The sequence below is a fragment of the Poecilia latipinna genome, unplaced genomic scaffold (genome assembly GCF_001443285.1).
Source record: "Poecilia latipinna isolate Pla-1442-1.1 unplaced genomic scaffold, P_latipinna-1.0 Scaffold1286, whole genome shotgun sequence".
Classification (NCBI taxonomy): Eukaryota; Metazoa; Chordata; class Actinopteri; order Cyprinodontiformes; family Poeciliidae; genus Poecilia; species Poecilia latipinna.
In genome coordinates, this window is record NW_015113902.1 from 94,298 (window position 1) to 110,146 (window position 15,849).

The window sequence follows — 15,849 nt, forward strand, 5'->3', positions numbered from 1 at the left end:
TTCCTGCACGACAGAGTGGTGGTGGAGAGTGTGTTAATGTACTGCTTCTCAGCATGGCTCCACAGCTCCGATAAGAAGAACAAGGGGCCCCCTGCAGAGGCTACTACGGGGAGCCACAAGGGTCATTGGAGAGTCCCAAACCCTCTGTCCAGGATTGGCTACTTTTAGCAACACTGAAGTAACTTTGAAGAAATGACATCTCCACAAACTGGGATCAATCCAGTCTTCATATCAGGCAAACAAAAAGGGAGGAGATAGTAGTGGGTGTGGAGGCAGCAGAAACAGAGACTGGAACTGTCACTGTCCATCACCCAGGGTTTTCCTTTGTATTCTATAAGCCTAGCAGGTCACCAGGCTTTACTCGTGCCCCCACCACATTTGTTTTAGCTATTGCATTCCCAAATTAGTCTTTGATACAATACCTGAGAAAATGTTTCCAGTTTCACTGGTCTTCAATAATTAGCCTTAAATGTGATTTCTCACATTTTACTTGGTGATTTGGACTTGCCTGGCTCATAGTGTCTAATATATTACTGATTTATAAACATATTATGTCCAATTGAAAGTTTTATTCTGGAACCAGAAGAGTCACCTTCCCCCAAGACAGAGAGGCCAGTGAGAATTGCAAGTTTGGAATTTCCACAAAGATTATACAAACAGGGTTGTTAGGTTTATGCAAATGAACTTAATATTAAAAAAAATGCTTACTTGATGTCTTGAGGCTGCTTTCATGTTGGCTTCACTGCACCTGAAAACAAACAGAAAAACTCTAAATAAGGAAAGAAGTGTCAAGTAAGAAAAAGGATGAACAAAAACAGTCGACACTTTTTTACCTTTTGTTGATCAGGATCAGCTGAAATGTGTGTATGACTGGAAAGAATTGACTTTTTCATTACATGGCTAGAGATGACATGATGTAGTGTTAGTGCATTTTACTTAAAGAATGATGACATGATGACCTTGATCATTTTCCACAGTTTCATTGATTAGCAGAGTTCTGACAGAACTGGACAGCGTCCTGCGGTTCAGGACCATTGGGTGGCCCTCTGCTGACCCTGTGTGGCTGACAGGATTGCTGAGGTAACTATACACTGAGAAACATTTTAAGCTGTGACAGAAAGTCAAGAAGCAACTTTTATCTTCTAATAAACACCAAATCAATAAAAGATTTGTAGCATGACTGGAGTTAGTTTAAATTTCTTTCACAGTTAAATGATTACTTTTCAATGTTGGAACAATAAGAGAGAAATAATGATAGAGGACATGGAATCTTGTACTGTTGTAGACATTCTCTTGTCATTCCTTTCTATATTCTATATCATGGTATAATACTAAGGATAAAAGGTAATTACGACCCACATCTGCACTTTGATTCTGGTATCTAAACAATACAGTGAACTAGACTAATAAAGCTGTAGCTGCTACACATTGTTGAGGGTTAGGGTCTCGTTTTTTGTGGTTAGCTATGAACAAACAGAAAGTGCTGGATTTTTGTTGAATGTTGAAGGAAACTGATGATTGAGTATTCTACCAAATAAACATGCCTAACACTCTGCAACAATAAAATGTTGGTTTTCACGGAACTGTCAATGCAAAGACCCTTTACAGCGGGGGCCCCCAAACTCCGGCCCGCGGGCCGGATCCGGCCCGCCACGTCATTTGGTCCGGCCCCCTGAACAATGCCGGATCCGGCCCGCCTGCTCATACCAGAGAGCATTCAGTGTTTTTTTTCATATATTGTATTTTCCGGTTTATATGTGGATTTTTCTTCAACCACCAGGGGGCTTTTGAGCAAATGTGAAACTTACTTTCCCTCAATGGAATATATACTCGTCAGTCACCGTTTCACTCACGGTTTTTTCCATTTGCATTCTGGGTAAAAATTTACCCAAAAGTGTCGTCGTCTCCCCCCCCCCCCCCGTCGACAAGAATTTCTTTGTTTTTTTTTACTGCAAAAACTAAGACCACAGAAAGGAACAGCTATGTGGCCCTCGCAGGAAAAAGTTTGGGGACCCCTGCTTTACAGGCACACATTTAATGCATTAGACTGATGTTAAAGAAAAATGAGATAAGTTTGGCAAACTTTGTCACGGGTCCTAATGGAGTTTAATGCATCTGTTTTACAGTGTTGTGCCTCACTGAGTTCAAAGAAAAGTTACTATGTATGAAACAGAACATGTTTACATAAAAAAAAGCTTGTTAAAATTGCAAAATAAATGCATCTTTACCCATCTAAACTATTGAATCCAATTTATTTTTTTTTAAATCTCACATTGATAAGTAAGGAACAAATGAGGGACAGTATTGGGTTTGGTGTCTTAGATGAGGATGCTTGTTGCCTAAAAACGTTGTGGCTTGAATAACACACCATCCAGTGGACGGTCAACCATTCTAGCTAATGCACTATACAAATGTACAATAACAAAAGCAGGCTGAAACACACTCATTTATGAAACAAAAGATGATTTGATGGAGAAAGTAAGACATTTCAGAAGCGTGTAAACAGCCCAGAGCAACTGGAGGTGTAGAGTTCAGTTCTTTAAGCGCTTTCAAACATCTTCTTCCTGTCAGCTTTGTCCTCAATGTTCTTACGCCAGTCACCCACTGCCTCTGTGGGCTGAAGCACACACACACACACACACACACACACACACACACACACACACGGTCAACTGTTATCAAAACACAACAGCTGGTCCAAGCTTCCTTTGACAAAACCCTCACCTCCTCTTTGACCTCCTTCTTGACCTGCTTCAGGTTGGCCCTGAGGTCCAGGTTGACCGTGTGTTTGGAGCCCAGCAGAGCCTTCAGCATGGCGTCAGCAGACATGCGCACCTTCTTCAGGGCGGGCTTCTTCACTCCAGCCAGATCCACCACTTTGATCTTCAGTTCCTCAATCTGGGAACAACGGAGCGGTATCAAACTGAAACTAAGGACCAGCTTCCTTTTTTCTTCTCACAGCATGCTTCCAGACAGAGGTGCTTGATGGTTTTCATTCCAACATCATGATGAGATCAATAAAGGTGAACGATAAAATCTTCAGAAGATCTACCTCTTTATCAGCTTTGCCAACTTTGGCCTCCAAGTCGTATCTCTCTTCATCCACTTTGTCGATGAGAGCATGTATCTTTTTGCAGGTGTCCTTGTTTTAATTGAGAAGAAACAGCCAGTTACTTATTGATATTAGAAAGTAGATAATGATTGGTTTTAAGTTAAGTTTTAAAAGATGATCAAATGAAATGTAAATAAGTAATGGAGCCAAACTAAATGAAACCTTTCTTGGCAAAGACTAATGGACACCAGTCTGCTAGTCTCATTAATTGACTGATGAAACACAGAGATCCTGGTAGAGGGTCTCTGTCAGAGTGTCGTGTTGTGAAGCTGAGGGTCTCTCACCATGAGGGTGGCCTGGTCTCCACTGAGGTTTGGTGCCGGACAGTGCTCAGCCATGTAGGCCTCCTTGGCTACAACCAGCTCCTTCTTCTCCTTCTCAAGCCAGGTTGCAGCCACCGACAGAACCAAACTCTGAGAGGAAGGACAGAAAGTCAGCCTTCATGAAAGAATCGTTTTTATTATTCAATAGACTTTTAGGCTTTGTTGATGCAAATGCTGCTTTTTATGAGAACAAAATGTGTCAGATTTATTATTTATTGAGGTTTTTTTTAGAAAGACAGACAGACAGACAGACAGACAGACAGACAGACAGACAGACAGACAGATAGATAGATAGATAGATAGATAGATAGATAGATAGATAGATAGATAGATAGATAGATAGATAGATAGATAGATAGATAGATAGATAGATTGATAGAGTGCATTTTTCACCTAGTTAAGGGTATTATTTTCTTAGATAGTAAATTTATCACGGCAAAACTGTTTCTGTTTCTATTCATGAGACATCTAAAGAATGCTCAGTTGTTTGGTGAGATTAGAGTTTACAAATGGAGTACTAAAATCTTTCTTAAATTGTCTAACTTTTCTCGCCTCCATTTTTCTATTTACATTATTTCCTTTGACATTGTTCTGAGTAAAATCCAGCCAGTGGAAACTGACAAATAGTGACGAAAAGAAACTACCAAGAGCCTTAGCAGATTAAACAACATCCTACAGCGAGGCTCTTCATCTCTACTCCCTAAGCTCCGGTGTCCTGTAACGTTTAGATGTGTCCCTGGTCCAACACACCTGACTTAAGTCGCCCTCAAGACCCACAAGCCCCTGATGTTTTAGATGTGTCTGCATGATCTCCTTACCACATCATCATTTGCTACAATTGCTTACTAAGTACTCAGTCCTATTGGTCGGGTCAGCAGGGGAACATCTAAAACATGCAGGACACAAACTTTAAATCAGGTTTGCTGAAAGTGGAAAACACTGACTGACATCAGATGGGAACCTATAGTCTAACCATATTCATATTTATGATTACATTCTAGTTTCTAAGTGTAAATAACCATACATCATGTTCTAAAATTATTAAAGTGATGCGTTATCACAACGTGTCTCTGTCGTTAAACACAAGTCAGAAAACACTGTTCTCATATGTTAATGTTGTATTAAAAAAATCTCAGATTAGGCACAAAATATTTAAAATTTAAAGTAATTTAGAAAAGGTAGGAGAAAAAGTATCAAGCATGGTTGGAGAACAAAAAGGATTCCCATTGCAACATTCCCACTTGACATTTAGGGGAGGAAACTTATTATATTTAAATATGTACTTGGGATAAACATTGTGTAAGTTAGTAAAATTATATTGTGCAATAAGAAACATAATGAAAACACTAAGATAAATATCATGGTAAACATTCTTTTTTCATATCGACATCTTGCTATAAAGGCAGGTAAAACCTACAGTCAAAGTAATGCTGAAAAAAGCTAATAACATATATACACTGTAACATAAATTAAGAAATGTTTTTTGTTTTAATTTTGCAAAAAATCTTCTAATTTGGAGTTGATTTGTACTTGGGGCTCTTTAAATTAGCAGTGTGTTGGCTGAGTGCAGCCTAACATTGGAAATAGTTTGTTATTGACAGAGAACTGTCAGACCTTGACTACACTTAATTTGATTAATAATAGTGGAATTGCACAGGGAGCCAGTCAGGCTAGTAGTCACAACATCATGCTCTGCTTTCACAAAATAAGAGAAAAGGTGTTCCACAACACACCTGGCTTCCAAGAAAACATCTTTAAGAGAAAACTGTACACCCTGCAGCATTCAGTGGCAGCCAGAAGAAAACCTTGAACTTCATCAAACATCCAGCAATATGTTCTGTTTTAAGAACGTCAATGACAGCATCAAATTATGAAATGTTCCCTTAGAAATAAAATAAGACCTTCTGGTGGGATAAAGCTCAACAATTCTTAACAAAGAGCATAAATGAACAGGCAGTCAAAGAGATTTCCACTCTAGAATAGTCTGGATGACATATTTTGATTGGGTGGTCAATAAAGAAAGATTCACAATTTCATTTGGTTTGGTTTACTTTCACAAAAATTGCCAGGACAACATGATGAGCTGGTTGTGCTACACCGATGTCACACAGCTAAGAGCCATTCATGAGGCGATTGACTGCCAGCATGTGGCTGTCTCGTCTCTCAGTGGTCATGAGACAAATGTAGAAAGAGAACTTAAACATTTTCAGATCACTTATTTATCTGTAAATTCCTACATATAGGACACATCATCACTTATTCTATTGATGGTCCAGTTCCATTCCAACTGTAACCGGATCACAACAAGGTTCTCTTGAAAGTAAAGCTCCATGTTTTCATTCAGAACAGAGCTGGTTTGCTTGCAGCACCAGCGTTCAGATGGGCTTTTACACCTGAACAAAGTACAGTTAATCATTTAGCTTTCTTAAATAAAGAAGAAAACTAATAAAGGATATTTTTTAAAATGTGTTTTGGCTCAGGCAGCTTTTATTTGAGAGTAGTTAGACAGGAAAGTGGGTAATAAAAGAGGGAGATGACATGCGGCAAAGGTCACCAGGCCAGGAATTGAACCTGTGACTGGACTAAGGCTCCTTATGTGATACATGATCAGGTGCTGCAATCCTGTATCATCGCAGCTCCCTGGTTGGCACAGGATCTGTCCCTGGTGAAGCTTGTGTCATGATGCCAGATGCAGGATACAAATGCAACTTCAAGTAAAGTCAAAGTAAAAGTTCCTTTAAGTTAAAAATGTGCAACTTTTAAGTTAATTCAACACAAAAAAAGTAAGTTGTCATCACTAAACCAAAAGAAATAAGTGAGATTAATATAAATAAGTCCATAACATGAACTGCAGCCCAAATACACTTTTGTACTTGGGCTGGTTGTTTAGTACATTGTTTAGTACATTGCTCTGTGATTGGATGCAAGTGAATTTTGCCAACAGGTGACATGAGAGAAAGTGTAAAGGAATGTGTGGTGAACAGAGAAATGAGAGGCAGTAATTAATTAAATCAAACTAAACTAGTTAAGAGTCAAACACCATGAACTCAATCATTAAATTGATTGTCAGTAACAAAAACGGGTCCATTAAAATTTTAAAATAAATATTTTTTAAGAAACAAAAGTATTTTAATAACATTCTAAGATACTTTCCTCCAGACTGTTCTACCAGACCATCAACAACGGTGTTGTCATTTAATGACTGCTATGAAGCTTTTGCTTAATAAAGTGAGTTCTGAATGAGCATAACACATGATGAATGCCCTGCCCAGTCAGCAGACTGCTTTACCTTCAGGTGGTGCCTGCGGCTGGAAGTCATCTTCTTTCTGTGAGAAACACAAACAAAATTAAACATACTGAATATTAAAATGGATTCTAATCCATTTCATACATTTGCTTCCTCTTTTATGGGTCAGTATTTATAATAGTTGATGCTTTTGAGCTAACGTTTGCACATTATGAATATGTTCTCAGTCAAGTTAAACCAAAGGTCTGAAAACACTGTCTCTTCAGCGGAAAGCAAAAGGAGAACTTACTCAGACATGTTGGCAGTTTCTTTCTTTCACAGCCTGTTTGGAAAAAAGAAACAGCAGAAGAAAAATAAGAACCTTATGACACAAGAGGCCCCGCAGTGTCCCAATGTTGCCTATTAAAACTTTTAATGAGCAGCTGAGGGGTGATAGAGCTAAGTTTAGGGTTAGGGTCAGATGTCACAGCTGGCGCAGAGAGTGGGATAAGCCAAACATCCTGTGGGAATTAACACTTAATTCTTATTGCAGAAAATAACTTTGCATGTGAATGTGCTGCAACAGCATCTTTAATAGCAGCCACTAAACACAAGCACACCTATCTACACACACACACACACACACACACACACACTGGACTTAAGTCTGTGGACTGTAAGTCCAGTAGACTCAGAGTGATATAGTATAGTATATTATATTTCAAGCTTAGCTGCTTTTGTCACAATGTCAACAAACAGAGAAATAGGTTTACTATTAAACTTTATAGGAAAACAGAAATGTGACCTTTATTTTGTAAAAGCATGATTTTTTTTCTAAGACATGTTTCAACTCCGTTAAACATTTAATACATAACATCACACCAAAATGTGTTTCAGTTAACTAAAAGCAGATATTCATTTTTAACACATTAAACATTGTTGTAAATCTTTTCTTTTTTCATCCTCCAGATTAAACAGTTCTGTTTGTGGTGAGAAATCTTTGTTGTGTTCAGGGAGCCTCTGTTCTTTGTGAACCACATGCATCTCCAGGAACCTTAACAGCTGACTCATAGTTATGCACATTTGTGAAGAAAAAATAAACTTCATGTCATAAACATGAGAACAGAAGAATAAGTTAGTCAAGCAATATTTTGAAATTTCAAATATATATTTTTAAAAAGTTTTCTGTAAATCACCCTTCAAATTGTTCTAAACATAACACTAACACTTTACTTTATAAAATATACAATAAGCTTGCAAACCAAATACCTGCCACAAATCCTAAAAAGTCATGTCAGAAAAAAGAGAAAAAAGCAAATAACTCCTTAGTTGAAATTTCTTTGCCTCCTTGTTGAATCTTTGCCTTCTGCATTGCAGGATTTCATCACCGTAGCAACCGTAGCACTTTAACATGTTAATACTAAAGTTCATATGCATGTACCAGCTGTACAGAGACACCATGAATAAAAAAAGAGATAGAAAAGCAGCCAGGTCTCACCTACAATGAAACAGAAAGCCAAGAAGGAGGACAGTAGAGGCAGTGAGAACAAATCACCATCAGGGTGTTTTTATATATGAGGCTTCAGTTGTTGGATGTGGAGTGGCTTTTTATGGAAATACAAGATCCTCAGTCCAATCAGCCATCAAGCGCCTGAAATATCACCATCCCCCCCAACTTCATCTCATCAAGGAGGAGCATCTATTCATTTAGGGTCCTGCTAAGAGCTGCTGGAATCCTCTACAGGGGAGTAAATGGGCTGAAAAAGTCAGAAATATATTCAAGTTTCAGGATCTGATGGTAAAAATTTCCCAGGATGGTTAGCTAAAGTTATCAAAAACTGAAATCACAAAAGAACAAAGATCTTCACTGCAGCATTAACATATCCATCACCAGACTGGGAAAGAAAAGTTGCTTCATCACTAAATAAATATCTTTAGTTCTTACCATCATGAAGAAGATTTCCCCTGTTGCAGAAGGAATGTGTTGCATCCCACAGCCAGCTCTGTTAGCGTTAGTGTGTCATGTATCCAGCTGAAGTACATTATTCCTGAGAACCAGTCACCCCATGTTTCTGCTGGAGACGTGCTTTGGAAACAGTCTGTCGCACTTCACATTCAAGCTTTGGGAGGAAACAAAGAGTTAAAGGCAGCCGGTCTCAGTGAGATGCAGTTTTACTCTCAGCTGATCCAAATAACGATCTAACATCTGCTATCACACTTTGTGCTTGACCCGTTGTGTGATGTACACCTGTCTCTAAGCTGTAAATAAAAAAAAGAAAGCAGTTTGAATCAAATTGTTTTACCTTTCTTAACACAAACACGATTACGCCGCATTTCCAGTCACCTGTGAGCTCAGAAAGAGGAACAGGGGACAGAGGTGCAAAAAACCAATAACACTATTACTCCAAATAAAGCCTTATGCACCCCTACACTTCACTCTATAAATATCACCAACTCATTTACTGCCTGGTAAGCATTTCACTTTGGCTTAATGGTTGGAGATGCGAATCTGTCCACAGAAAGGCTTCCAGATTTTTCTCTGGCTGCCAGGAGACCTCTCATATTAACACAAGTTATAAAAATAAGGGGGGGTGATTTCAGGTGGGCAGGTTTTCCAGAGTCATTCGCTCTGACCCCTGCCTGGGTGCGATTGCAATTTACATTAAACTGCAGGCTGTCTGCAAAATGTGATCTTTCTCCATTTTCCGTTTTTGCTTCTTTAGAACAAAGTCACTTTTTAAGAGGCCAGCATGTTTTGGCTCTTTCCCTGGTTTAACACATCTTGACCAACTGATGCATCAGGAGGCCTCTGCAGAACGTGGACATGTGGAGGAGGTAGTTGGGACATTTGAAACAGTGGTGGTGGAGCAGAGACATAAATAAAACTGGCAGACCCTGGAGGCCTGGAGCAGATTTAGAAGGTTTAACTTATTAGAAAGGTTTGCCAGCTTCTCCAAGTTAAGCTCCAATTCCTGGTGGAGAATTCAGGTGGTGACATCTGCACCATGACGATGGTGATGGTGATAGGAGTCTGTCCCATAATCAATGGGTTGCCAATTCAATCCTTGTTCCATTCGTCTCACTGGGCAAGACACTTCACCCTTCTTCCCTGCTGGTAGTGGTCAGAGGGTGCAGTGGCTGTACATGCAGTCAGACTGTAGCCATGGCTTCTGCATTGCCATAGCTACAATTCAGCATCAGTCATTAAACTCCCATCTTCACTCGGATCTTCGATATGTTTCTGTGAGCTTCAGAGTCTTGATAGATTCTGACTCCTTTGCCCTGTCACCTTGGAAACAGCATTCTTTTTGTGATGCAGTTCACTGATCAAGCCACCATTGCAGCGCAATCACACATCTGTACAAGTATTGATCACAAGCGCTTCGTGCACTTGCTAGCTGTTTCGAGTGTGACATCACCACAAAGTGCCACCTGCCATCTTGTGTATTCTCCTCTTGCTTTGTCTGTCATCTTCCTTGCTAGCAGACACAGACACCCCCTATGCTCTATGTCAGGAGCTTCTAATATCAGACCTCAACAGCTACTTTTAAGTCTGGTTAAAATGTCAAACTAGGTTCCTTCCGATTGAGAGGTTTTGCAAGATTTTGACATCTGTGTGGTGGATTCTCTTGTGTGGCTGTACACTCACACTGTAGGACCAAACCTGTTATATCCTTCATTTTTTTTGTCATCATGTATAGGGTTTCTCAGGCTTTGAAAATCAACAGACATAATTTTGGTGAGTCAACCAAACATTAGGTGCTCCAACAGCTGAATCAATCAGAAGAATGGTTTGTTACCAGGCCTTTGCCAAACCTGGAGTTGCTGTGAATTGATCGGCTCAGCTGTGTTGGAGCGGGAATGTGGCTAAAAGCTGGAGTTGGAGACACCAGCTCTATTATGCTGTTTCAGAACACCACTGCACAAATCTCCTCCTTCATTAATATGTTGTGTTGTAATAGCACACCTCAGCAGGTTGGTACTCATAGGATAATACAGAGACAGAAAGATTGTTGGCTGCTCTTTCCTATTTCACTATATAGTTATATAGTACACTGATTAGGTTCATTGCTGCACAAAACCACTTCCCCAATAAACAGAGGTGTTCACTGAAGGACATCAGAGCCCCCCTGCTGGGCACCCTGCCATCAATGGCACAGTGTTTGCTCACAAACCAAGCAGGTTGGCAGACGACTCAGTCAACCTGGGACTACATTTCATCTTACGCCATTTTGACCAGCCAGGGAATGTCTGAGCTGAACACCATCAACTCAGACATCCACTCGTCGGTGGATCACCAGTTTCTTGACTGACCGGCAGCGGGGATCCACCTTCTGTTACAGATAGGTACCGGCGTCCACCAGGGTTGTGTTCCCTCCCCACACATCTTCTCTCATTACACAAATGTCTGCTCCTCAGTGGGCCTCTCTGTGAAGCTCCTGAAGTTCAGAGATGACTCCGCTGTTTTTGGACTGGTTCCAGAATTAGACCCCCCTCTCCCATCCCAGTCCTCTGGAGGAACTCCAGTCTCCTTCCCTTCTTTACCATCCTCACTAAAACTTTGTCTGCTCCTGGGAATCTCTTTCGATTCCCAGGAACCAAACTTTCTCACAAAAGTGTTCGGCTTCAGTTCACTTTTTCAATCTCAGATATAACATATCACTTCACCAAGTGGGTAACAAAACACACAAGACCCTGTTTAGGCTATCAAGTTTTGGAATGGGGGCCTGTCTGACATCTATGCCTATATTTATCCTCCCTCTGTATCCACAGCAAACTTTGTGTCAGTGTCACCTTTGTTCATGCATCACTTGTTTTGAACATGATATAATGTTTGTCATCAAAGTGTTCAGACTGTAAATTTTCATAATTAAATCATTTTAATGTTGAATGTTGAAAATCTTCTGATCCTGATTTAGATTATTTAAATTTTGCAATATTTAGATTCTCTTTGGTGCATCAGTAAAAAGTGATATTAGAGGTGCAGGAATAATAGACCTCAGTCAATATCCATCAGTTGCAAATCAATGTGGTCCCATTAGTACCGGAATGCAAAAAATCTGAGTACAGTGATTCAGGAATTTAGGTCTAATAAAAATTTATTTTAATCAATTAGTTTCCTTTTCTGCCAACAGTTAAGATTTTTGGGGTTTGTTACATAAAACTACATAATACAGCTTCAAAAGTAAAGATTTCAGTCAAACCCTGTAAAGAAATCCTGTACATGAGCAACACTTTTTTACTTTTCCAATTATTACTATCAGCAACAAATCTGATTAAAACCTCTGGTGTATTTTCCTTCGCTATGATTTTCTTTGTTTAGTTTTTTCATAAGCTAATATCAAATTAAATTGCAGTACTCATGATTAAAGTCAGTAAAAAATATTTATGATTGCTTGTTAAACACATTCCATGAAAATATTGTGTTTTACGAAATACTGAAATGAAAACAATAAAACTGAAATGTTAGGAAAACAGCTCCAGAGTTTTAATTACTTCAAAATCTCATAACAGCAACTTATTTCAGCTCATGACTCCCCATGTAAAACAAGAAATCCCTTTAAAGAAGAAAACACTTTAGGTCCAACAACAAATGAGTTGAGGATTGTGCATTTAATTTCAGATTTTCTTAGACAAGATGACATAACATGCTACATGAAACAGAATGAACATTTTTATGTTGACTTCATTTTTACGTTAAACTTCTGTATTAAAGCTTTTCAAATAAGGACTCCAAAGAAAGCTTGGATGGATTTCTGTCCCTTCTATAATAGGAAAGAAAAGTATATCTCAAGTCAAGTATCAAAGCAAGGGGTGGGGGGAAGCCATTATCGTCAGACAAAAATGGGGAGAAATTTGGCATTAATATTAGTAATTCTTGTCTTTTCATAAGTTCATAAGGGAATTTACTGTGAAAAGTGACATCTGAAATTCATGCTTAAGTTCTTCCATGCAGTAATTTTGAATAAAATGTAATATGAAGGACTGTACACTCAGTTCTAACCTCATTGTTAATTTTCTTTTAAGAAGGATGACAAGTTTGACTTTCTTGTAAAACATTACGTGGATACAGTTTTTAAACTTATTAAAACTTTATCAATGATGGCCAGCTAGAGGCTGTACTTCTGATTGTCTTCAGACGATCAGGGGTATTTATAGATTCTAGATGCTTAGATTGGCTTTTTTGTTGGAAAGCATTTTGCTACAATTTAAACCTGTAAAGTCAAGAACTGAATCATTTCCTACTTGTGCAGACAATGATTTCACCTTCGATTTAGCCCTAAAAACTGTGATAAAAGGGACAGTTCGGAGATTTTTAGTGGAGTTCTGCTGAGGGGTTATGAGTTGTCAATGCTTTACTCGCTGCAGATAATTCACTGAATATCATCAAAATGTTGAAACAAAACTTGTTTCAGAAAATAATTAAGTGATTGTGTGTGACATACGTCTGCCTGGAATCACACCTTTAAAATGGTGGAAATGGACTCTGTTATGACGCTTCAAAAACCATCAATCCTTCAAATATATGCAAAGCTCTGTTGTGTCATCCTCATTCTCTGTCACACTTACTCCATGACTCAATCTTATCATTTCAAATTAAAGCTGCTTCAGCTTTATCACAACCTGCTGCAGTGATCAGAACCAGAAAAGTAGCAAGACAAGTTCATCTTCTCATTCCATGTTGATGTGTTCATGTTATAACAAAGGCATACACAATGAATGAATGAATGAATGAATGAATGAATGAATGAATGAACAAAGCTCTGATTAGTCAGTAGCTGTTTTTAGAAAGTTAATAAGTCCATAAGAACATTTTCTGCTGTAAGTGTGATATTGACTGCTCATGACCTCAAAACACCACCTCAAAAAAAAAAAAAACCCTCATTCTGTTAGGGCTGTTAGGCTTTGATAGATATAATATTTAACTGTCAAACATCTTCTTCCTGTCAGACTTGTCTTCAATGTTCTTGCGCCAATCTCCCACGTCACGTAGCTGCTTGTCCTAAAAACACAAAAAAGAAATTCTTAGTTTTTGCAGTTGAAAAATCAAACGTACAAATCATCTGTGAGGAAGCTGGTGTTAACATCGACATCTTTAATTATTTCTATATCGTATCCTCTCAGATAGAGGCCAAAACTAAATCGAAATGATTTCTAAAGAAGGGCAACATTTGAGAGATCTAACCAAAAAAAATAAAGTGGAAGTTTAGAGTTTAGTTAGTTTTCGAAGAGTTTGTCCATGTTGAACAGCTCACCTCCTCCTTGACCTCCTTCTTGACCTGCTTCAGGTTGGCCCTCAGGTCCATGTTGACCGTGTGTTTGGAGCCCAGCAGAGCCTTCAGCATGGCGTCAGCGGACATACGCACCTTCTTCAGTCGTGGTCTTTTGAACTTTCCTCTGAGATCCACGATCTTGATGTTTAGGTCCCTGACCTGTAGAATGGTCAGGAAAGGTTGAATTAAAGTCACCAATCAGAACTCTGTCTTCCGAAGATGGTCATGTTGTCTTCTGAGATCTGCTACTAATGGAGCTGGAAATCATTTGTAAACATTTCTTTAAAAGTTTATAAAGTGCAGACAAAGAAAATGCGGGACTCAAATGTCTTTCCAGAGCACAGATCCTCAAACCTCCATCGTCCAGCTTGGTCTCGCTGATCTAGTGAGGCTTCCTGACATTCCTAAGGTTGCTCTGAAACATTCTCTCAGTCATATGACCCAAAGTCTCTTCCCAGTACAACAGGTCAAAAAACACCTTGAACATTTATAGAAAAACCCATGCTGAGCACTACCACTTTGAAGTCTTCTTCCGTTATATTAGCTTCCACACTTCAAGAATGCTATGTTCTCAACTCATCTACTGCTATTTAATTATGTTGCATTCACCGAACTAAAGGAAGAATTAGAGATGCACAATATTATCAGCATGGTATCGGTATTGGCTGATATTAGCTGTAAAATTTAATATCAGACATCGACCATTCAAAATGATTCATGGACATAAAAGGAGTTGCTTGACAAACCAGAGACAATGATGCCTGCAGCTCAGCACATCATCATCAGAAACTGTTAAGTATTAATGCATGACTGATGTGCTTTTAACTCGTTTATTTTATGAAGATTTACAAATTTGCTCTGGTTGAGTGTTGTCATTGTCTTAGAGAGAAGATGTCATGAATAAATTTGACATTATACATAATGCAAGTTGAAGGTGTTAGATCATTTTCAGCCTCCTTAGCATTTGCTTTTGGCAGCAGGCTAAACTGACAAAGATAATGTAGTATTTTAATTCCACAGCAGAGAAAGCCATATAGTTTCAGTAAGTAGGTATAGGAAAATAATATCAGTATTGATATCGGTTATTGGCCAAATAAGTCTTAGTATATCGTGCATCCCTAGAAAGAATTATTCTATTATTAGCAGATTATTGTGAGAGAGCTCAACATGTGGAATCCCGGCCAGTTTCCCTCCAGACAGAACCAGCAGACTGAGGCGTCTCACCTCATTGAGGACCATGTTCAGTTTGAATTCTGTGCAGTATCTCTCCTCTTCACTTATATTGATCTGCTGATGAAGTTTCTTGCACAGTTCCTGAGAAACAAAATAAAAAAATAGAAAAGATGTAACAGATTTTTGTTCAGAATTTTGCAATATGAAGGCCCATAAATAAGTCACAAAAACATATCCATATCCAAGAAAAGGTCAGGAAAAACTTTTGCCTTTTTTGTGAAGGTATGTCATTATAATACCAGGACAATATTCTGACAGTTTTCTTCTCACCACTAGTTCTTCCCTGGAATATGGCACATCCAAAGGAGGACATTTCTCTGCCAGAAACGTCTCCCTCTCTTTGGCCTTCACTTGAGATTCAGCCTCCAGTAAGTTGTTTGCGACCACAAGCATGCAGCTCTGCAAAAAGAAAAAGACCCTTCAGAAAATACACTGATTGAGTTCAGGCACAAGTATAAACATGTGTTCTTGGATCGAATGTTGTGCTAAAGTGTTAATATTTACAGTAGCTCATGGTCACACACACGCACGCACACACGCACGCACGCACATACGCACGCACATACGCACGCACACGCACACACGCGCACACACACACACACACACACACACACACACACACCCACGCACACACGCACGCACACACACACACACACACACACACACACACACACACACACA

At 39.0% G+C, this 15,849-nt stretch overlaps 2 protein-coding genes across 4 annotated transcripts in view; both read right to left on the bottom strand.

Annotated features, from left to right (window-relative positions):
- Positions 1-2,233: 2,233 nt before the first annotated feature.
- LOC106961297 (troponin I, fast skeletal muscle-like) lies at positions 2,234-8,236 on the bottom strand. 2 transcript variants are annotated; one of them, XM_015054922.1, is made up of 7 exons: positions 8,160-8,236; positions 6,972-7,004; positions 6,725-6,761; positions 3,397-3,525; positions 3,053-3,142; positions 2,725-2,898; positions 2,234-2,617 (listed from the first exon to the last, which is right to left on the bottom strand). In XM_015054922.1, the coding sequence occupies exons 2-7, from the start codon at positions 6,977-6,979 to the stop codon at positions 2,540-2,542; spliced, it is 516 nt and encodes a 171-aa protein (XP_014910408.1). In that variant the 5' UTR covers positions 6,980-7,004; positions 8,160-8,236; the 3' UTR covers positions 2,234-2,539. The 2 variants fall into 2 exon arrangements, with proteins under 2 accessions (XP_014910408.1, XP_014910409.1); XM_015054923.1 differs by having other exon boundaries at positions 8,164-8,204.
- A 4,021-nt stretch (positions 8,237-12,257) lies between these two features.
- The window catches only part of LOC106961295 (troponin I, fast skeletal muscle-like), a 12,669-nt gene continuing 9,077 nt past the window's right edge, over positions 12,258-15,849 (bottom strand). For both annotated transcript variants that reach the window (XM_015054918.1, XM_015054919.1), the window contains exons 4-7: positions 15,439-15,567; positions 15,160-15,249; positions 13,918-14,094; positions 12,258-13,664 (exon numbers count right to left, since the gene is read on the bottom strand). In XM_015054918.1, coding sequence (XP_014910404.1) covers positions 13,584-13,664; positions 13,918-14,094; positions 15,160-15,249; positions 15,439-15,567 — 477 coding nt within the window. In that variant the 3' untranslated portion in view covers positions 12,258-13,583. The remainder of the gene's footprint in view (positions 13,665-13,917; positions 14,095-15,159; positions 15,250-15,438; positions 15,568-15,849) is intronic.